This window comes from Squalius cephalus, assembly GCF_949319135.1.
Source record: "Squalius cephalus genome assembly, chromosome: 12".
NCBI lineage: Eukaryota > Metazoa > Chordata > Actinopteri > Cypriniformes > Leuciscidae > Squalius > Squalius cephalus.
In genome coordinates this window covers 29,332,538-29,356,179 of record NC_137133.1, presented here as the reverse complement: position 1 = coordinate 29,356,179, position 23,642 = coordinate 29,332,538, and the positions used below count along the sequence as shown (strand labels likewise).

The 23,642-nt window shown below is 37.3% G+C and overlaps 1 protein-coding gene and 1 long non-coding RNA gene across 2 annotated transcripts in view; one reads left to right on the top strand and one right to left on the bottom strand.

The window, feature by feature from the left end:
* The window catches only part of itpkb (inositol-trisphosphate 3-kinase B), a 32,525-nt gene extending 13,976 nt beyond the window's left edge, over positions 1–18,549 (top strand). The window contains exons 3-8 of the mRNA XM_079887772.1: positions 8,894–8,993; positions 9,160–9,373; positions 11,041–11,245; positions 14,588–14,689; positions 16,189–16,260; positions 16,871–18,549. Coding sequence (XP_079743898.1) covers positions 8,894–8,993; positions 9,160–9,373; positions 11,041–11,245; positions 14,588–14,689; positions 16,189–16,260; positions 16,871–17,083 — 906 coding nt within the window. The 3' untranslated portion in view covers positions 17,084–18,549. The remainder of the gene's footprint in view (positions 1–8,893; positions 8,994–9,159; positions 9,374–11,040; positions 11,246–14,587; positions 14,690–16,188; positions 16,261–16,870) is intronic.
* The window catches only part of LOC307168135, a 35,755-nt gene that overhangs the window by 10,542 nt on the left and 1,571 nt on the right, over positions 1–23,642 (bottom strand). The gene's annotated exons all lie outside the window — the stretch shown is intronic.

Genomic DNA, 23,642 nt, shown 5'->3' with positions numbered 1-23,642 from the left:
GTTTGCACACACTGCAGGAGGGATTTTGGCCCACTCCTCCACACAGATCTTCTCTAGATCAGTCAGGTTTCTGGGCTGTTGCTGAGAAACACGGAGTTTGAGCTCCCTCCAAAGATTCTCTATTGGGTTTAGGTCTGGAGACTAGCTAGGCCACGCCAGAACCTTGATATGCTTCTTACAGAGCCACTCCTTGGTTATACTGGCTGTGTGCTTCGGGTCATTGTCATGTTGGAAGACCCAGCCTCGACCCATCTTCAATGCTCTAACTGAGGGAAGGAGGTTGTTCCCCAAAATCTCGCAATACATGGCCCCAGTCATTCTCTCCTTAATACAGTGCAGTCGCCCTGTCCCATGTGCAGAAAAACACCCCCAAAGCATGATGCTACCACCCCCATGCTTCACAGTAGGGATGGTGTTCTTGGGATGGTACTCATCATTCTTCTTCCTCCAAACACGTTTAGTGGAATTATGACCAAAAATTTCAATTTTGGTCTCATCTGACCACATGACTTTCTCCCATGACTCCTCTGGATCATCCAAATGGTCATTGGCAAACTTAAGACTTTTGACATGTGCTGGTTTAAGCAGGGGAACCTTCCGTGCCATGCATGATTTCAAACCATGACATCTTAGTGTATTACCAACAGTAACCTTGGAAACGGTGGTCCCAGCTCTTTTCAGGTCATTGACCAGCTCCTCCCGTGTAGTTCTGGGCTGATTTCTCACCTTTCTTAGGATCATTGAGACCCCACAAGTTGAGATCTTGCATGGAGCCCCAGTCCGAGGGAGATTGACAGTCATGTTTAGCTTCTTCCATTTTCTAATGATTGCTCCAACAGTGGACCTTTTTTCACCAAGCTGCTTGGCAATTTCCCCGTAGCCCTTTCCAGCCTTGTGGAGGTGTACAATTTTGTCTCTAGTGTCTTTGGACAGCTCTTTGGTCTTGGCCATGTTAGTAGTTGGATTCTTACTGATTGTATGGGGTGGACAGGTGTCTTTATGCAGCTAACAACCTCAAACAGGTGCATCTAATTTAGGATAATAAATGGAGTGGAGATGGACATTTTAAAGGCAGACTAACAGGTCTTTGAGGGTCAGAATTCTAGCTGATAGACAGGTGTTCAAAGCTGTATCATACAAATAAATAGTTAAAAAATCATATATTGTGATTTCTGGATTTTTTTTTTTAGATTATGTATCTCACAGTGGACATGCACCTACGATGACAATTTCAGACCCCTCCATGATTTCCAAGTGGGAGAACTTGCAAAATAGCAGGGTGTTCAAATACTTATTTTCCTCACTGTAAAAGGTTAAAAAGAACTGCATTTATTCAAAAAAAAAAAAAAAATTCTAATAATATAAATCTTCTTTACTATCACTTTTTATCAATTTAACACATCCTTGCTGAATAAAAGTATTGATTTATTTAAAAAAAAAAAAAAAAAAATTTACTGACCCCAAATTACTGACCAGTAGTGTATATTGTTGTTACAAAAGATTTCTATTTTTAAAACATTTGCTTCTTTTTTTAAATGTAATTTTTTTTTACTTTTTATTCATTAGAATATACATGTATGCTTGTACGTATCCGTGGTCAATGTAGTCAATATATATATATATATATACACACAGAAAACATGTCATAGCATGTGGTAAGGCTGGCTACATTGACCACGGATGGATTTAGGTGCTTAAGGGGAATGGTGGCTGTGAGGCCTCCAGAAAATAACACCCAGTCTTTGGCTATGTTGCTGAGTATTGCTTGCAGATGTGGAAAATACTGTCTCAGAGCCCTATGCACTTTCCTGTCTCGCAGAGAGGTTCCTCTCGAGGGGTTAAAAGCCACTTCCTCCCTCAGTGCTCAGTGGAAACTTCAACAACACCCGTGAGGTCAAGGAGATGCTGTTAAGAGCGGCATCCCTTTCCTTGTGCTCGATATAGCTCACCCTGGCCTTATCAGAACAATGGCACGACCCAGCGCCACGGAGTGCTCCCCTCGTGATATGGCGCTCCTGCTTCCGCTGCCCAAATTAACAAAACCCTGAGCCATTGATAGTGGCTCTATACAATAGCGAAGGGAGAAGAGTTTGAGATGGGAGGGAGGGCTAAATGAGCGGTTGCTTTTACGTCCTCTATGGGACAGTTTATTTTTCTGGTATTCCAGAAAGGCAAGACTGCAAAACTCTCAAGTCTTGTTATTAGGCTCACTGTGAGATTACGCAGTATTATGTCTACTTTGTTCAGAGGCTTTGCTTTGATTGTTATTGCGGGTTGATGTTTACAGAGCAACAATCTGTGGTCTTCGGTAAAATAAGCATGACTTGATAGTCTTCTAGTGCTGCAGTGCATGCAAACATCTACTTGAACTCATTGGCGCTTGGTGTTTCCCAGGGTGCATTGCCGTCGGAAACTTTTGTGGTTTTGAGATGATGTTGCACTTATCATCAGAGTGGAGGTCGCTTACCTTTAGTTCTCCTTTTGACCCTGTTGTGCGTGCAATCAAATACTATTAAAGATGTCAGTTTTCACCACACAAACTTGAAAGAGTTTTCTCTTTTAACACATTTTCAATATTCAGTTTTTTTTGACACGCTTATGATAAAATGAGCAAAGCAATCCAGGGAATGAACTGCAATACATTCAGAATGTAAAATTGATTGCCCGATTCATGCAGCAAATACATTCCATTGGAAAGAAATCTTGTAATGAGTAATGCTCTAAAGAAAGTGTGAGTATAAGCACACCTGAATTTTTAACCTCATTTTTTTTCTCATCTGTTCATTACATCTGTTGATTTTAAAATTCTTACTAAAACACTAAAACAAAAAAAGAACAGTTCACCCAAAAAGGATTATTCTGCCATCATACTCATCCTCATGACGTTTTTTCTTCCCTGGAATAAAAAAAAGATTTGAAGAACCATAAAAAGCACCATTAAAATATTATAAAAGTATATTTCAATTCTTCTGAAGCTGTATGATAGTACTGTATGATAGCTTTGTGTGAAACCAGCAGTCCTGAGAATCCATGTAACAAGCAGCAGTGTCCAATTTGAGAATGAATTATTCTTTTGAATCTGATTATTTCAGTGAATCAGGTCATATGGTTCACAAAACTGGTCTTAAAGGTTCTTTCAGATATCAGACTGATTCAGTTATTGAGTTTAACTAAATGATCCAAGGGAAAGATTAATAACTTATTCTATCACAGGGTCAGCTCCCTCCTACTTTCACTCGCTCCTACGAGTCTACATCCCTACCAGAAGTCTACGATCAGTCAATGAGCGACGGCTTGTGGTTCCATCACAGAGAGCCACAAAATCACTTTCCAGAACATTCTCATTCACGGTTCCATGCTGGTGGAATGCTCTCCCCACCCTCATCCGGAATGCAGAATAACATTCAAAAGACAACTGAAAACTCATCTCTTCCGTGAGCACTTAACCTCATAAAAAAAAAAAAAAAATTCCTTTCCTATAATTCTCCCTTATCGGGCTTATGCTACTCTGAACAATGCCTGAACTTTGTATTTTGAGCACTTCTTGCGTTATTTTTGCCTCTTCACGATGACTCGCTTAACTTAGTCCTAAATTGTAAGTCGCTTTGGACAAAAGCGTCTGCTAAATGTAAATGTTATTCACTACTATCAAAGTATTTGAATATAACACATATGGACCACATTTATGATACTTTCATGATGCTTGCCATGCTTTTGCATCCTTTTTGATGTTCAAAGATTTTAGTTATCATTCATTGTAATTGCATGGAAAAGGGTTGCCAGAGGGATCAGTAAATGACAGATTTTTTTTGTTTTTTTTTTGGGTGAACTAACCCTTTAAGTATTTCTCCAACCACAAACTAATCCATGCAAATGTGTTTCTGCATGCAAATATCAGACCCTGTCTAATCTGAATGCAAGCTACCCTGTCTAGAGAGGCTTGTTTACCAGATTCGTAAATTCGTATTTTGCATCAAACCTTAGCACGATTCAGGATTTCAAAACAAATTTACCTCCTAGCGGTAAAATTTAACCTCCTAAAATACATTGTGATTGATGTAATCTCTTATGTATGATGAAATCTTAAGCCTAAAAATGAAAATTGTCATCATTCACTCACCCGGGTTGTTCCACCGTAGACTGAAAGTTATACAATTTTAAAATGACACAGAGGTGAGTGATAACAATGTTTGGGGGAACTATTCCTTTAAAATTATGATTAGATTTCTGTAATTTCCAGTCAAAATCTGTAATGAAAATCTTTGAAAAACTTTCTCATCATCGGTCTGCAATACTCACAAAAATATTTCATTCATCATCCCGTTTCGGGAAAAGGAAGTCAGTTTCTCACAAATCACTTTGGTGATGTCAAAACAAGGTGCTGACCTCATCTCAGTCTGAAAACACTGGTGACACTGTCCTTTAGTTATTTATAGATATTATAAACATTCAGATGGCTGACCCTCTTGACTAACACACCACAGACCCATTATCGACACCTACGCATGAAACCCATTTAGTCACATTAAAAGAGCAAAAGCAGTATCAAGTTAATTTTACTTAAAACATAGACTAAAAAGAATTAAACTGGCACCTTTTTTTAAGAGCTAAAACTTAAAAAAATTGTTACAGTGCAGATGCGACAGAGCAATGCAGTTTGTTTTCGAGGGTTTCAGATATAATCTTTGAACCAAAATCACGGACAGGTGTTATACAGTATAAGCTGTTTCTCATGTTATCCCAAACTCTTAGAATTACAGGTGAGTTTAAAGAACACTGAACATTTGCATTGCTCGTGGCCTTCGCAGGCATGCCATAGAGTTTTAATGTGGTCTCTTCACATTGAGCTTGGCCTGCCAGCATATTTGCATGGGCCATTTGTGCTTTTGAATGCTTTGTATGGAAACAAATGAGAAATCCACATTACCCTGCACTTTCCTTCACTCAAATTCCAGCTTACGTTGTGATTGCACGCAGCACACTAGTGTATGATTTTACCGATTTTTACCATGTCATCTTTCATCACGCACATCTGGGATTTTATCGCCCCCGTGCTGGTTTTTTGTGCTACGTCAATCATCTCGGTGCTCAAAGTGTTACAGGTAATAGATTCTGGTTTACTTCAATTTCTCTGTAGTTGAACTGTAAAATCACATTCTGGCCCTTTGAGTGTTCAGTTATTAAATATTTTTGACTAATTTGACTATGCTTTCATCTATGAATAAGAGTGCAGTATAGCTCAGTGTAACAATTTTTTGCATATTTTCCCCAAAAACCACAGCAGAAAATGCTTTAAAAACTCTGCTATTGGCTTAAAGCCACATGAGATTTAGTTGTTTTTACAACCATAAATCTCACAATTTTTCATGGAAGCAAATAAGCTGTGAAAGTCTGTGTGTCAGACACATTTAGAAGTCTTTATGATCTAGAGCTTGTTTTACACAGTGGGCATTTTGACATGACTGTTGCTCTTTAATTAACTCTACAACTCCCATCTCTTCCAGCGAGTTTTCCATTTGTTTTGTTTTCCCACATCCTGAATATTTACCTCACTATAGAAATTTCTCTCAGATCCACTTTGTCTTTCCACTGAACTTTAATTTGTGTAGTCAATCAGGAGGTACACTAGGACCCTGTGGTCTTCAGATCTTAATGTCTGGCAAACACTACCTGTCCTTCAATCCTTGGGTTTTTAAGTGCTTTCTGCAGTGGCCCAAACCACAGCACACCATCAGCATCTGTTTCATGTCAAATGCTTAAATATTAACCAGAACCTCTGCATACTGTAGCTATATTGTTTTATTTAACAGATCAGACCTCTCTCCTCAGTCACAGTAATCTTAGCTAATCTGCTGAAAAAAAAAAACTGTTAAGTAATTTTCGTAAATCACTTGTTTGATTTTTATTAGTTTTTTAAATAATAAAATAATAAATAATGATCAAATTTTTGAAAAATATTTAAGGTGTCCTTTTTAAGTATATTATCTGAATGCAAAACTTTGCGACGGAATTAAATGAACCAATGATTTAGCTGATGTCAGAATATTGAAAACAAACTGCTAAATGACAGAATTGTCTCCTTGCTCATTTTTTTTTAATTAAATGTTTACTTAAACCTAAAAGTAGAAAATACTAAAACATTTAATATTTTATAAAAAATAGTTTGATTATAAAAATACAAATAAAAACCTCACCTGCAATATTCTTTATTTCGGCTGCATTAATCACATGTATATTCTCTACATCCATATCCATATGGATAAAAAAAGGAAAGAAAAAATTAACATGACATCTGCAATATTCTTTATAGCTGCTACATCTATGGCATGCATATCCTCTACATCCATATCTATTCCACTGTTGCACAATGTTGCTTCTAGTCAGCAGACACATGTAAGCAATTTGTAAAAAAGAAGAGTCTTTTAAAATTAAGACTGCTCACTTTTTTTTTTTTTTTTAAATAATAATATTAACAATAATTATTGTAATAATAGAAAGTTTAAAATGTTTATAACTTAGCACCGTATTCAGATACGGCATGTGAATTCTTGTTTTCGCTTTTTGGACATTTATGAAATGGCTCATCAACCTTCACACACTTATAGCTACAATCTTATTAACATCAGCCTTCTACTTTCTCAAGCAACGATGGCGACCCCTGGATCACTGAGTTTCCACAATTGTCTCTAGGGGTGAGGATAGGGGACATGGAGGGGACACACACAAAGCAAACCAGCCCTTACAGCTCTCGACCCCTCTCTAACAGCATCTTAAGGGTGGGAGGAACGGTTTTCCTCCACTGGAGCAGAACAGGACAACCTTCATGTGACAGATAAAACTCTTGCTGCTCTCAGATGATGGTTCATACCTTTTATGGGCCTCTTTCTAGACTAAATTAAATCAGACCTTTTCGGCATAGACGCTACAGGGAGAAATTCTTCATTTACTCACCCTCATGTTGTATCAAACTGGCATTCTCATATGTTATCAACTGTATGTACATGTGTGTCAAGCTCCAAAATGACAAAAAACACCCTAAAACTGTAAAAGTGTTCTCATGAAGCCATGTGATAGTTTTGCATGTGGAACGGATTAAAATGTATTCACTAAAGATCTTGACATCCACTCTAGTTCTCCTTTGCATTACAGAAGAATTGACATCCAGTCTGTGAACAAATCATTTAACATTCATTTAGCTAAATCTTTTCAATGAATCATTTGATTCGCTTCATAAAACTGATCTGAATGATTTTATTAAAAAGACTGATTCAGTTCTTAAGGTCACAGCAGTTATACTGTAGGTTTACTAGAGGAGGATTTTCAGTAAAAAAAAAAAAAAGGCTTACATTTTTGTCACACAGCTATCACATGGTTTCAGAAGACCTAAAATATAATGCAGAAGTTTTTTAAAGATAACTTTGTTTTCAAAGATAAGTGTTTTGTGTGTGTCATTTTAGAGCTCTACATTCACATTCATAATATGAGAATTTCACATTCTGTGTCACAAAGGATTGAAACCACATGTAGCTGAATTAATAAATAAAAACAGAATTTTATTCCTTTAATGATGTAATAGCAAGGAAGAAAAAGCTGTCAACTGATAAATCACTGTAATTTAATTCTGATTTTAATGCATTTTATAACCCTTGATTGATAGTAAGCGTTTTTTCATGGTCGAATCTGTTGACAGCTTGCCCGTTTTTAATGCATGACAAAGCACCTCTCAACATATTTTGAATTCACTCTGTGGCTTGTGTTTGTTGGCCAGACAGGTTCTCTAGATTGGGAAGGGGGCTGATTTGTGGTCATAGCATGTCTAGCATTGAAGTACTCTTCCTGGGAGAGCTGGCTCAAAATGTGCTTGGGGGGAGAGAGGTTTCCCTGGTCACCCGAGGAAACCCCTAATCTATCACTGAGAGCAGAATGAAGAATGTGTTTACCATGCCAACATGGAGAGTTAAAGAGTTCTCACTCAAGGACATTTAGTGAAGTGGAATAACAGTGTAATGGCTCAACAGAGCAGCTTTTCTCGAACTAGAAAACAGAGTTTTCTGCAGGGAGCGAGTATGTCCAAATAGAGCAAGAACATTTTGAGATGGTTCCAGGTGAAATGGCAGGAAAACAAACCCGGAAAAATAAATGCAACTGCACATATTCGGCATTTGTTTATGTGCGATATCTGATTGTATGTTTGTATATAAATTTACTATGCTGTGTAAACAATGATATCAGCACTGACCACTGTAGGAGTGCCAGCAAACGTATGTAAATACATGCAAAAGACCTGTTTGTTTATTTTCCCGCATGTTGTGCAAGTCTGGGTTTTGTTGTAGGAAAATGAACCCCACCTGCCAAATGTCATTATATAAGTAATTACTTATTCAAAATAACATGGGCAATATATATATATATATATATATATATATATATATATATATATATATATATATATATGTAGTAATATTTTATATATTATTACAAGTTAACAAATGTAATTTATTCCTGTGATGGCAACTCTGAATTTTCTTGATCATTCTAATATGCTATGATTGTTGATGCTATCAATTTTGAAACAGTTGTGCTGCTTAATATTTTTGAACAAAAACCATGATACAATTATATATTCCACTTGTAGTGAAAAAATAATTTTTAAAAGTATATATATTCAATTTACACTCTCAAATAACACAATGTCATAAAAACTGCATGCATGATAATTATAAAAGAGCTTGAAAATGTTGTTTAAAATACCCTGTTATCACTGTTTTAGTTTTATTACAAAGTTGGAAGTTGAAATAGTCTTTTCTTCCCTTTTGTGAGGTATATCCGAGCCAATTTTGATTTCATGACTTTAAATGGGGACTCATCTTGTTCTCTTTTTGTCATTGAACAGCATAAATCATGGAAGAAGATCAAGAACATGGTGCACTGGTCACCATTTGTTATGTCCTTCAAGAAGAAGTACCCTTGGATCCAACTGGCTGGCCATGCAGGTAGGCCTAAAAAATGAGCCATAGTTTTCATGAATCTAAGCCAGTTAATACATTCAAAACAGTGCATGTAAATTGCTTTATATTTGAAAGAATTCTTGCTACATATCCCTTGTGGTAATGCTGAGAATGCAATGCATTGCCATTTGTCTCTCTCTGCTCTCCTTAGGCAATTTCAAAGCTGGAGCTAACGGCCGCATCCTGAAGAAACACTGTGAGTGTGAGCAGCAATGTCTCGATAGGCTAATGAGAGATGTGCTAAAGCCCTATGTTCCCGCCTACCATGGAGATGTAGAGAAGGATGGAGAGAGGTACAATCAGATGGAGGACTTGCTGGCAGACTTTGACCTACCCTGTGTCATGGACTGCAAGATGGGCGTCAGGTCAGTTACTGAGATTTGACCACTTTGCTGCTACACTGCCTCACCTAACCTTTTACTTCACAGAAATCTATCTACAACCCTCGAAAAGATCAATAACACCATATTAACCACCTAGAGACCACCTAAATCTGACCCAGAATAACCTAGCAACAATATAGCACTCTACATTCTATAATACTCCACAAAACCAGTACACCCCTGCAAACATTTACCAAGAAAAAACTCACAACACCTTTCAGCACCCACAAAGAATACCTCATTAACCTCATAGCAACAACCAAGAACACATTGACAACTGTCCAGCAACACCTTAGCAACCATTCAGTAATGCTCTTTGACTGTATATAACCTTGAAACTTAACTTACTTTTTCTAGTTTAGATACAGTATATTGTATTAGAACTAAAACTAATATAAATCGTTTTCATTAATTGAAATAAAGCTGAAATAAAATAAAATACTATTAAAATATTATGAATATAATGAATTACAGTAGATATATAAAAAAAGACCTAACCTAAATTTAACTTAAAAAACTTAAATGAAAATTACAAATGCTGCGTTGGCAACTAACTGAAATAAATTAAGTAATAAAAATGAATTAAAGCTAAATAGAATATAAAAAACTAATAAACATGACAAAAGCACAAAATTATTAAAACAAACTAAAAATGTATAAAACTAATAGTTAAAAAAGTAAACTGAACATTAAAAAAGCTAATTCAATTTGAGAACATGAATACTCTATAATAGTATAAGAATAAATAGTAAAGTATTATTCATAAACTATACTATCTAGAATGTTTTACAAGTTCTTCTATCCTGTTTGAAAGAGTTCAAAATTCAAATCGAAAATAGTTTCTTGTCTCTTGTGTATAATATAAGAAATAGAGAGAGAGAGAGAGAGAGAGAGAGCAAGAAATAAATAAATTCATCTATAAATCACTAATCAGAATAAAGTACGGCAAAAATTCCCCTCCCTGCAAAAACGGAATCTTCATCTTTTCTTATCTTCCACTTATGCAACAGCATGTCCACTGCTGAAAATCTTGCATGTTATTTTAAAATTAATAGTTCCATTGACCCATTATTTGTACAGATGTTATACATTCCAAGCACCAGAGAGCTTGAACAAGGACCTCACTCCCTAGAGATTTCGCAGCAGAGCAGCTCTGTCATCTAATCTGGTGAAAGATAGCGGTGCATGTTTGCGGCTGGTGCAGGGAGACCATGAAACACATCGTCCATCGCTCATCACTTTTTTCCCTACTCTCACATTTCAACTTTCTCATCTTTGTTGTTCCCGGGACTGTTCTGTTTGCTGTTGCAAGCCTGACCGAAACATGGCAGCAGCCATGGACAAATATAGAGATAACCAGATGGTCAGGATATTAACAGAATCCTTGCTGGCCTGGCCAAACAAAACAATGTGATGCTTTCAGATTCACACACATTCAGTGCGCTTCTCAGTTTCTAAGGGAGTGTTTTCCAAGAAAAGTCAAGTTGGAGAATAAATATTTATTTAGTTATCATGCCATTAGCTAATAAGACTAAATACACTTTAGTTGGCACTACAAATTTCAGCAGAATATGATTGATGAGGCAACACAAGCAACAAGTTAAATGACAGAAACTGAGCCAGTGGGTCATTTTTCTCCCCTCTTGCAGGACGTATCTGGAAGAGGAGTTGACGAAAGCCAGGAAGAAGCCTAGCTTGAGATCTGACATGTACCAGAAGATGATCGAGGTGGATCCCGATGCCCCCACGGCAAAGGAGCAAGAACAGAAAGCGGTCACTAAGCCTCGCTACATGCAGTGGAGGGAAACCATCAGCTCCACCGCCACGCTAGGCTTCCGTATCGAGGGCATCAAGGTGAGACGTTCGCTCACAAAGGCTTTAAAGACATGTTTTCATCATTACACTCGTCTCAACTGAAAGGTTGAAATGAAGTTGTTTTCTCAGTGTGTGTACTAGACACAAGTATGCACAAAGAGTGGGAAACTATATTCGTGCAATGGGCGCATGTCAAAAAATATATTCTAATTTGAAGCTCGTGATATATAAATGCGCTCATCACTTTATTTAGCGTTCATGTTAATACAAAAGGTGTCCATGTAAACGTATCTAGTGTTTACCACGTGTGCCAAATACTGCCTTATTCATTTTAAGTACTTGAGTTAAAAGGAATATTCCAGGTTCAAAACAAGTTGATTACAATTGATAGCACATGTGGCAAAATACTGATTAAAAAAATATCTTAAAAAAAGCAAAGATCTAGGTTATAGTGAGGCAATTCCAATGGAAGTAAATAAATCCAATTAATAAACGTTAAAATACTCACTGTTTAAAAATTATAGCCACGAGACATAATATGCTTAATATGTTAACATGATATTAATTTGACTTAGTTGCCATAATCAAAAATCATAATCCCAAAAATGACTGCAAAACTTATGATTTAAACAGCTCAAATAATACACAAGCTTCCACACATGAATTTATATTGCTTACTAACCTTTTCTATGTAATGTTATATTCAGTTTTACTTCATTGCCATGACAACAAAACATTATAATCCCTAAAATTACTGTAAAATACACAAGAATGACTGTAATACAAGTTCTTTTATAAAATGATAAGCTTTCTATTTCTGCTTTTAAATTCTTCATAAATTGGCCTCATTTATTTGCATAGTAAGTGCCTCACTGTACCCTTGACTTTTGCTTTTTTTAAAGGGGGGGTGAAATGCTCATTTTCACTCAATCTCCTGTTAATCTTGAGTACCTATAGAGTAATATTGCATCCTTCATATCTCCAAAAAGTATTTTGTTTAATTAAATTTTTAACAGAAAGATAGGCTGTACCGAGTCTTTCCGGAAAAAACCGAGCGGCTGGGGGCGGGCCCTGTGGGCGAAGCTTAGCTGTGCTAACGCGCCAAGCTAGTGACAACACACAGAGACATTTGTTCAACAAACAGTTTTACTCACCGTCCGGTTCCAACGCACGACCGCGAACCTTTATCATTGTGACTGCTCGATCCTTAAGCATTAGACGATCTGCCAATCCGTAGATCTGGGCTTTGTTTATAAAACAATCATCGTCGAAATGCAGGGAACAACAGTCTTACACAACCTCCGTTTATGCTCAGGAAAACAAACTCCATCCACGGGTTCCTTAACGCTGGGTTCTTTGGGAATCTGTGCAGGGTTGTCTTGCCCTGGCAACCAAAAACACACTTCTTTGGTGACACTGACTTCCCAAAAGCCGGGCAGGGCGCTTTGATGGCGAACTGCTTTCACTCTCTTGCTCTAGTCTACGAGTGCGCGCGCGGCCGCGATCTTACCGGAGAAGTGCCCTTAGGACCCATATAAGGAAATTCCGCCCTATCTTACGTAAGACAGAGCCATACTCGAAAAAAACTTTCCGAAACTTGTGACAAACCGGAAGGAGTATTTTTGGAACAAAAATACTCCTTCAAACGTACAACTTAGTTTTTGAAACTTTGTCCATGTTTAGCATGGGAATCCAACTCTTTACCAGTGTAAAAAACTCAGTATGCATGAAATAGCATTTCACCCCCCCTTTAAAGAAAAATAGGGACGAGACGAAATAATTGAGAATGAACATTATGCCACAACAATGTTGTTCATTGAGCTTAACTTTAATCATGAGTTAACAAAAGGGATCCTGGAAGCGCAGTGCTGTTTTATCTGAGAAATCACGGTACCGTTTTAATTAGATCCCGAACCTCACACTCAGGTGAGGGGGCAGGATTGGCCTTTTTCAAGAGGTTGATTGTGACTGAATGTTTCTGTCACACACACAGCCTGTTTGTGGCACGTTCTTTGAGCTCAACATCAGTCAGTGACAGGCTGCAGCTCTCACAACATGATTTCAGTTCTGTAATTCCGGCCTAGATACACCGCACTAATAATGTAAATACACCCTCATGGAAAATGTCAAAAAGACTTAATACAAGTTTAAAAACATTCAGCTAATTAAGCCAAACCAGGCGGCCGTGATTCCATTAAGACAAGCAAGAGGAGATTAGAAAGCTTATGTTCGGTCTCTGTCATGATTTTCCAAAATAAATCTTCGTTAATGAGAGCTCTGCAGATGTCCTGCATGAATAGGGAAGTATAGGTTCTCATTTGGCACTTTTCCGTTAGCACAAAGGGCAGGTTCTCCCCCTCTTTTGCTATTTTTGTGGATGGGGGAATAACAGGTAGACTTGGGGTTGGCGTCTTGGCGATATGACCAAAATCTTATATCACGAATCACGATTTAAGTATTGTTATTTCAATGATATATGTATCTCGATATAGTAATTTTTATTGCTTTAAATTAGGATTTTATTATTTTAAAAAAATTTATACTATTGAAATTTCATATCACTATCCAAAAAAATAGTAATAATAGCCTAAGTAAAAAAAAAACAAACAAAAAAAACTCTCAAGCTTACAGAAGACAACAGTCAGTGATAAAATAAGAACAAAGAAACTAATTACAAGCAATAGGACAACAACCTACAACAAAGACACAAATTAAATAGACCTAACTGAAAAACTTCAAACTCTAGAAATACTGTAATAAATACTACATAAATTGTATAAAATAATCAAATGTATAAAAAACACTGCATAGTCTTCACTGTGTAAATTAAATATACATTTATTCTTATTAAATGCATAAATTCTTATTTGATTAACATCAATGACACAGACGACAGCAGGTATATTAGGCTGCTGTCACTTTAAGACCGAAAACACAGATCCAATACAGTTACACATGTGTTTTCTTTCTCAACTCTTTACATTCACTTAACATAAACGACTGTTTACGAGTAACTTGCAAAGATGTAAGTATGTGTATTTCACCGTCCAAGCCTAATTATGTGGCAAAAGCACTCAGTTCAGTCCAGTGGTTTAAAATCATTATGTTACATTATGTTTTAAAATATATTCAAATAGAAAACAGATATTTTAAATTGTCATAATATTTAACTATATTACTGTTTTTTTGTTTGTATTTTTAATCATAAATAGCATAAGAGACTTCTTTTAAAAACATATAAGATCTTACCGATCCCAAACTTTAGAACGGCAGTGTATACATATATATATATTATATATATATATATATATACAGTATATAATTTTTTGGTTTGTTTTTTTGATCGGCACAATGAATTCATCTTCCCTTTCCCTTCTACAGAATGAGGACGGAACAGTAAACAGGGACTTTAAAAAGACCAAAACGCGAGAACAAGTGACTGAGGCCTTCCAAGACTTCGTCAAAGGAAACGAGAACATCCTGGTAAGTCTGCGCTCGTGTGTTTACGTGCTCTAGGGCCTTCTGACGATTTCAAAGTCTCCTGAGGCACAAGGAGGGGAAGTGAGTGACAGGTGGAGCCAAACTCTCTCATTTACCCCCCAGGGTGGTTTGTGAACCTAAGGGTTTCCTTTGTGTGGTGCAGTCCCTTCAGAGTTATAGATTGAAACCAGCGAAAGCTCACCGGCTGTCAGGGAAAACCACTCTTTAAGATGCACACAAACTTGATTATAATACAGAGAAATACACACTTGCAAATACACAGCGCTTTGCATAATGCAGTTGTTGACACACGACTGTGTATTCTTGTGACATTAAAGTACTGTAAATTCAATCTTACTGTTTGAAATATTAATAGGATGTTTGCAACTTGCACAAAGAAATGACATTACATGGGAGGATTTCCATGTTGTAACAGGGGTGTTTCCTGAAAGTTAAGCCTTATAGACAAACAGTTCCAAAGAACTTGTCCTATTTATTTAACCCAATGTTTGTCCACAGTGTGTCCTGAAGCTTGATGTGCATCCCTATTCACTTACATGCTCTGTGATTCATCTGATAAATGTGCTTTAGATTTGCCAGATAAACTTGCTTTTATTTCCACAATTAACATCCTCTGATTTAAATGCTGAATTAATGCAATTATTTTGGCATGAATTAGAACCGAGTGTGGTGGTAGTACTGTATGATCTGATTATCGGACACTAATAATTCCTGATAATAAGTCTTGACTCATATGGTTTAAATCTCTGTTTAGCATCCAAATATATACTTGAAATCGGGGATGCAACTAAATTCAACCTTAGAAATGTTTTGTTTTTCTATTTATTGCGCATATATATATATATATATATATATATATATATATATATATATATATATATATATATATATAATCAGAACTTCAGAATAAGGTTAATTTATGAATTAACATTAGTTAATGCATAAGGTATCATAAACTAAATGAACAACATTTTATTGCAATTTATTCATCTATGTTCATGTCAATTTATAAATAAAATATTGCACTTTGATAATTAATGTCTGTTACATATATTAAATAATGTTAATTTTAACAATTTTAAATATTAAAAGTGTATTCGGATGTGTAGAAATTAACAATATTAATAAATGCAAGAAAAGTATATATTTTTTAATACTTCACTATAGCAATTAACTAAAGCTAACATAATAGAACATTATTGTAGAGGCGCCACTTTTAAATAACTCTTCAAAAAAAGGTTCAAACCAATCTTGATATTGTCTTAATTTTTTTTTTACAAAATAAACTATACCTGTGTATATATAAATATACAATTATGAAATTTATATGCAGATTTAAAGAAAAAGGCTTATTTTCTCATTACATTATAGCTTTTTTATCACATGCATCCAATATTATTCTGAAAAAGTATTTGTGACACTACATTTGTGGGTATTTTTATGGTTTTATTGTTACTTACACTTTATCTCTTTTCCCATAGCATTCCTATCTGAACCGTCTGAAAGAGATCAGGGACACTTTGGAAATTTCATCGTTTTTCAAAACGCACGAGGTAAACAGTCACTCTTTTGTTTATCATCTCAAGACACATTAGTTACACCAACGACCATGGTGGAATTAATAAATGCAACCTTTTACGCACCCATGTGATAAGAGCATGTGAAAATGGGGAAAATGTATAATACACAATAGCATCTATGCAAAGACCAGCTCTGAAGTAATTAACTGTTTACACTGGATGCTTGAAACCAGAAGAGCTGCTTGGTTGTATGCAAAGCATTACACAACCTCTTTTAATCGACTTTAAAGACAAATACACTAGATAAACTTCATGCATTGCCAGTGTCAGAACTTTATTGTGATACAAGGAGGTAGAACAGGCTATGCAAACACAGAGCCGTGCTTATTCACATTAATAGATAACAAAAACAAACTGTCTGGTGGAAAACAGGGCACAGTTATGCACAACTATCTGTTTAATAAGTGAGCGTATGTTTGCTGCACAAATATGATGGAAACAGGATCTTTGTGTCTGTTGTGTCAAGTTTTACGAGTGAATTTGTGATGAAACATTTAAAGATGCGACACCCAAGGAACAGACTCTGACATTTAACGCATTTCCGTGTTGTGCACATGTAACTCTTTCCCTCTCTCGTGCTCAGGTGATCGGCAGTTCTCTATTATTCGTCCATGACAAACGGGAGCAGGCAAAAGTGTGGATGATAGACTTTGGGAAGACCACACCATTGCCGGAGGGGCAGGAGCTGTGCCACAGGGCCACCTGGATGGAGGGTAACAGGGAAGACGGCTACCTCTACGGCCTAGACCACCTCATAGACATTATTTCCCATATGCTAGCTCCTAAAGCCCACTAGAGTAAGAGGATTCGATCTTCTCGCCCGCACTACAGTTCAAGACCTCGCTGGGTTCCCCCTAAAGCTATCCTAACCGATCGCCCCCGTCTCACCAAAAAAGAAAACTGTAAAACTTAAAACAGAATACCAGCCGTAATGGCCTTTAAACGAGTGTGTATGTTTGTAAAACTTGTAGATGCTGTACATATAGTGTAAATGCCAGTGTTTTAGTTCAGAACATGTGTGAATAGGATCTTTGCAGCTAGCGCTTTAACAAACGGGTGAATCTTAAAGCCACACTCCCTTTATGTGCGTTCTTTTCAACATGCTTGTGTTACGGAAAAGTGTAAAGCACTTGCAGCTTTTTTACTCATGATCGTCTTAATATTTTGTTTTTAGATGCTGCAGAAAAATGTTAAGAAATTTTTTTTTCTCACCTATAGGCACCATTTCTTATTTGAAACAAAAAACTAAATGTTATATATATATATATAATGGTAAAGCCTAACAATCAGATCAACAACAAAATGTTTATTGAGATATATTTATATTTTTAGGATTCTAACAATATTCAATATTTTTTTTACCCTGTTAAGATAATGTTAATGTACTGTTAAATATGTCATTTATACTGAGTGCCTATAGTAGAACAAATTAATTTATCCAATTTGGTGGATGGTCTTATTCTCTGCTCTTTTATACTTAAATTCTTCATATTGACATTCCTTAAATTCAAGTCTATGTTTTTGTGCCCAAGTAGGGCTGGGTATCGATACAGATTTTCCAATTCGGTTACGATTCTTGATTACAATTAACAAGCTCTCAATTCAGTCCGGACTTCAATCCAATTTAATATGATTCCGATATATTTGGGGATACATTTCAGTTAAAATTTTTGACTTGAGTCATTCATTTTGGGAAGGAGGCTACGCTCCCACTAAAAAAAATACTTTTTTTTTTTCCTGCTCCTGCTCACAAATCTTACGTTTTATCCCCCAGGTACAGATTAGTCCCATTCCAGTAATATTCTGTCCCTCTCCGGTGTCACAGGCTAATCCCCCCCCCCAATTCCCACACACACATATAACGCCTCAGACCTCACCTTGTTGCATTTGGCAGCATTTTGCACAGTAGACAAATAACATTCTGTACCTTCAAACATAAACTAAATTTGAGTAACTTGTATTTTATTTTTATATATATTTTTCCCGGAGTCCCACAAGTCAGGTCCCATGGGAATTCAGACATCTAAATCACTCTATACTGGTCGCACTATGTTGAAAGACCCGACTCATAAGAATATTTTCTTTGTGATTCACCCACTGGACACATTTTTGCATGCAACCCCAGACTTTTTTTTCTTGCCATCATTTGTATTGCATCACATTCAAAACAGATTGCGAATTTTAAAATATTGCTAACTATGATATTAAAAATATGATTTTTGTTTTGTTGCCGTGTCACTGAATATTGAGTTGATTTGAAGTCATTTTAGCTGAACACAGTGCCATCTGTAGGATGGGAAGCGCGGTACAAATACTTTATCACTGAACAAACGGGATATTAAGAATCCACATAGAATTGTTCAAATGAAGATCATGATTAATTGGAAAATCTATATTTTTACCCAGCCCTATCCACAAGTGCCCAAAATAATTAATTGAGTGTCAAAGTTTTTCTCAGGAAGTGGCTCCAGTTCAAGGAGATTATTAATCTGTCAACACCGGTTTGTGGCAAGTTTTCAAGTTCCCTGTTAACACACAGTCTGCACTGCTTTTTGTATTTAAAAATCAGTAAGGGCTGCAAACAGCAAGGGAGCTTTTGTAAGAGCTACAATGTATTTTCTTATTAATACAGACTGTGATCTTAATCTACACATCTGTTGACCAAAAATGTCAAGCATTCCATGCAAGTTCAAACATTGCAGATTGTCACGAGAGCCTTAAGAAATGTTGTTCTTCCTTTGAAAAGTGCCTGAGGGCGCCGCTCGATGCAATGCCTCTGAATGCTGATTCACCACTCGTCTGAGCGCATCATGTTTGAGAGAGGTGATTGTTGTTTTGCATGACTATTTGCCATGCAAATGAACCATCCCTGCATACCGCCAAACAATGAGATAATGCTCAAAGCAAAATATCGTTGGAGATAAAAACTAATTTGTTGGTCAGTATGGAAACCACGTGCTGACACCAGCATAAACGCAATCAGTGATTATTCGTTGTTTATTTAGCCCGGGGCGAGGAACACCTAGGGCAGACCTACAGGTCGGGACGTCAACGCCACGCACTCCAGTCACACAGTAAAGGCAGATGGGTTATTGAGAAGCCTCGAACCAAATGTCACCACACTGGTTTTTTTTTTTTTTTTACCCGTCATATATTTTGCTGTTGTTAAATAAATGACCTTTTAAGAATGCAAAAAGGAACAGAGTGGACAAAAGGTCTCAAATCCCTGTCCTAAAGCCACAGTTCCCTAAACGCGCTTAAAATAGATAGGAAAAGTGAAATAGATCAAATCATAGCTGCTGTAAGTGATTTTTTTAATAGGCCTACAATACCTGACAGTCAGATATCACTGAAATAGGTGTTCGAAAAAAAGAATATATACATATAGAATATACACACACATACTTAAATACCCTAAAACATAAATAATAATATAATAAAGCAATGCTAGGAAAAATATTTTTTAATACACGGCTTTTAAAACGCTCACAATGGTGCAGGTATGGCACTAAACTGAAAATAACCTGGAAAATGGAAGAAAAAGGCGACTTGTTTGGAAACTAAAATTATTTTTGAATTGGATTTGATGGCATAAAAAAACACTTACAGCAGCTTTAATCAGGTCTATTCACCCTAAATTGCATTTTTTTTTCTGTACTAAATCTTAAAGCCAGATGTGTTTTCTCCCTACACAAGCTAAAACATGGAAGTAGGGCTTCCCCTGCTGTTGATGGTGCTGTATTACAGAGAACAAACAAAACTGACCAAGTCTTTCTTCTTGCCCTTCACGTTTTACATTTTATGCCATATTTGTGAGGTCAAAAAATTGTGGGAATTTCTAGTGGTGTCATACGCATACTCATATTTATATTTTATGTTTTGTTACATTTTGCACAAGAACACTAAATGTAGCTGCATTGTTTTTTTTTTCTTGTTTGTTTGGCTTCCCATATCTTGGTGACGTAGTGGTTCACTGTAATATAAGCTAAGCTCATTGCTGTGTAAAAAAAAAAATGTGCAAATGTCTTCAGAGTGTGCTCTGTCTCTTCAAGAAAATAAATCTCTGAAACCAGTGACATCTGACCCTGTTGCATTTATGTTGGTCAAGGGCTTGCTGCAGCCTGTTTAACACAAGGAACGTTTACACAACGTCAAAATTCTCCTGTGACCTAAATATCTGTGCTGTGATCCAGAACCTTTATCTATGTTTTAGGAAACTTAAGATCTGCATCTCTACCTTGCTGTATGTTTGCTATGTCAATGCAGCAATTAAATAAGTAATCTGGTGATAGAGATTATAAATAATTGAATAAGATAGTTAAACGTAATCTTTTGACAATCTTAAAGGGATGGTTCACCCAAAAATGAAAATTCTTTCATCATTTACTCACCCTCATGTTGTTCCAAACCTGTATGAGTTTCTTTCTTCTGCGAACACAAAAGAAGATATTTTGAAGAATGTCAGTAACCAAACAGTTGATATGGGCCCCATTGACTTCCATAGTTTTTTCATACTACAAAAGGGGACCTATTTAGCCCCTTTTCAAAGTCTTGATTTTGTTTTTGGAGTCTACTAGAAAAGGTTTTCATGTTTGAATGTTCAAAAAACACCTTTGATTGCTATCAGGATGTGAAGAGACTTTCAATCAGCATAACAAAAAAGGTTTCTGGAACAAATCGTCTACCCTGCCTTTAACCGTTTCAACACACTACTAATGCAACTCAAACAGGCTTTGCCCCTTTTTTTTTGCATAGGCCTATGCCTTGGGCAGGAACCTTTTAAATAAGGAATGCTGGGACGTGTACATTCCTGGAAGAGAAATACATATACATAAACACACACATACAGAGAATAACACCTTTGGAGTAGACTGGACTTTAACTTTGCTGACCTTTTTCATGATCAAACTGCAACATTGCAAACTAAAGAAAGTTTAAAATGTAAAATAATAATAATAACAGGATCCCTTTTAAACAAACTGATATGCTGGAAATAAGTTATTTTCTCTCAAAGTGAATAGTTGCCACCTAGTGTCTCGCTTGTTTAATGCACTTGGTCTAAAGCCTATTCAAAATGATGCATACTGACACTCACTGCATCTATGCACTCAGTCAAAAATCAGTGGTTGCTGTGCAGTGGTTACATATTTTTGGCATCCATCTACCCTGACCTGATCATATGTAGGCTATTAGTCTATGGTGCTCAAATAAAACTATTTTTATCTGATGGCATAAATAGTGGAGGTTAAGCAGCTTATTTAGCATTTTCTTCTCTTGAATAAACTGGACTACCTTATTTAGTCATACTTGGACTGAGTCACACCGCTGGCAGTGAGCCTCAGAAATATTAGCCTGGGGAGCAGGGAGCTTGGAGTGAGGCCATGCTGGATACTATTGAAGCGCCCACCAGCCTCACACACACAACTATACTAATAAAAGGGCCATACAGCCATAACATTCAAATATGTATGAAGCTCTTGACCCTCGGCGGTATTCTTCCCACAAAGCACTGACATCAGAAAGCACAGTGCTAAAAAATAAATTCAGTCATGCAAGTGAAACTTCAGAGCAGCAGCTCAGAGGAATAGGCAGAACTCAGGAGAGAAAAAGATTAGAAGACAAGAGAAGTTTGGCAAATCATAATACAGAGAGAATATCGACTATTCTCTGCATGGAAGAAGTGAATGCTGTCTTGTTGATAAGGCCTTTAAATTATATATTGAAATACAGCATTTTATCTAAGGATCAAATGTGCATTCAACTGCCGCATTGAATCATGATTGATACACAGAACATATGGCGAATACTGACATCACTCACAACGTACCAATGCATTATCCTCATGAATGAATATAACGTCTGATGTTTGCATACGTGCATACCAGTATACCATTACGACATCCTTTATGAATAAACATGATGTCTGATGATTGTATTCATATATACCAACGTACCATCACGTCATATATGCAAATGTAGTCTCAAATACAACAATTTCATTGGCTGCTGTACGTGTTGTCGCGTTAACACGGACAAACGGTGCGTGTTGACACGGTTAAAAATCACGCTTTTCATTTAAAGACTTTTGACCCCGATCGCCTGCCATACTTCCACGCGTCCACTTGGGATATTACGACACATTTCATCCTCTGTTTTGGAACGAAAGTGGCTAACTTCTGTCAACCTCACGAGGACGAGATTTCTAATGCCTGACATGCTGTGGAGAGCCTGGCGGCACAAGTGACGGATTTATCCACGCGCTTTCACCATTTTCGTCTGGAAACACCCACTTCCCAGAGAGTCCACAGTTCCTCCGAACCCAGGATCAACAACCCACCGTGTTACGCTGGTGAACCCACTGAATGTCGCTCCTTCTTAACTCAATGTGAGGTTGTAATTTTCCCTTCAGCCCACCACTTATGCTGAGGACCGCACCCGAGTGGCCTTTGTGGTTTCTTTACTGACCGGACGGGCGCACGAGTGGGGAACGGCTGTCTGGGAGATGCTCTGTATGCTCAATATGCTCTGTTCAAGGAGGAGATCAGTATAGATCCCTCAAAGGTACGAGTCGTCACAGATTGGCCAGTTCCTGATTCCCGAGTCGCGCTCCAACGATTTCTGGGGTTTGCCAATTTTTATCGCCGGTTTATCAGAGATTTCAGAAAAGGGTTGCCGCCCCCCTGACAGCGCTCACTTCGGTCAAGTCTCGTTTTTCTTGGTCCGAAGTGACCGCTTTTGAGCGTCTCAAGACTCTTTTCACCACCGCACCGATTTTAATCACCCCTGACACCAAAAGACAATTCATCGTCGAGGTGGATGCTTCAGATGTAGGCGTGGGGGCGGTGCTTTCGCAGCGCTCCCCGCTTGACGATAAGCTTCATCCATGCGCGTTCTTTTCTCATCGGCTCTCGACCACTGAACGCAATTATGACGTGGGGAATCGTGAATTGCTGGCTATTCGTTTAGCTTTTGGGGAGTGGCGTCAGTGGTTGGAGGGGGCGACCTGTCCGTTCATAGTTTGGACGGACCATAGAAACCTCGAATACATTCGGTCAGCTAAGAGGCTGAATGCCCGACAGGCTCGCTGGGCACTTTTTTTTGGTCGTTTCGAGTTCACCATTTCTTACAGACCCGGTTCTAAGAAACGTTAAATCAGATGCCCTCTCGCATCAATTTGGCTCCTCAGAAAGTGCTTAGACCAAGGAGGAGATTTAACCAGATTCTCGGTCGTATGCTCTGCAGTCTGGCATTCCAGAATCCTTCGTCATGGTGTGAGCAATTACCGTGGGCGGAGTATGCCCATAATTCTCTACCCTCGTCCGCCACAGGGTTATCCCCGTTTCATTGTTGCCTCG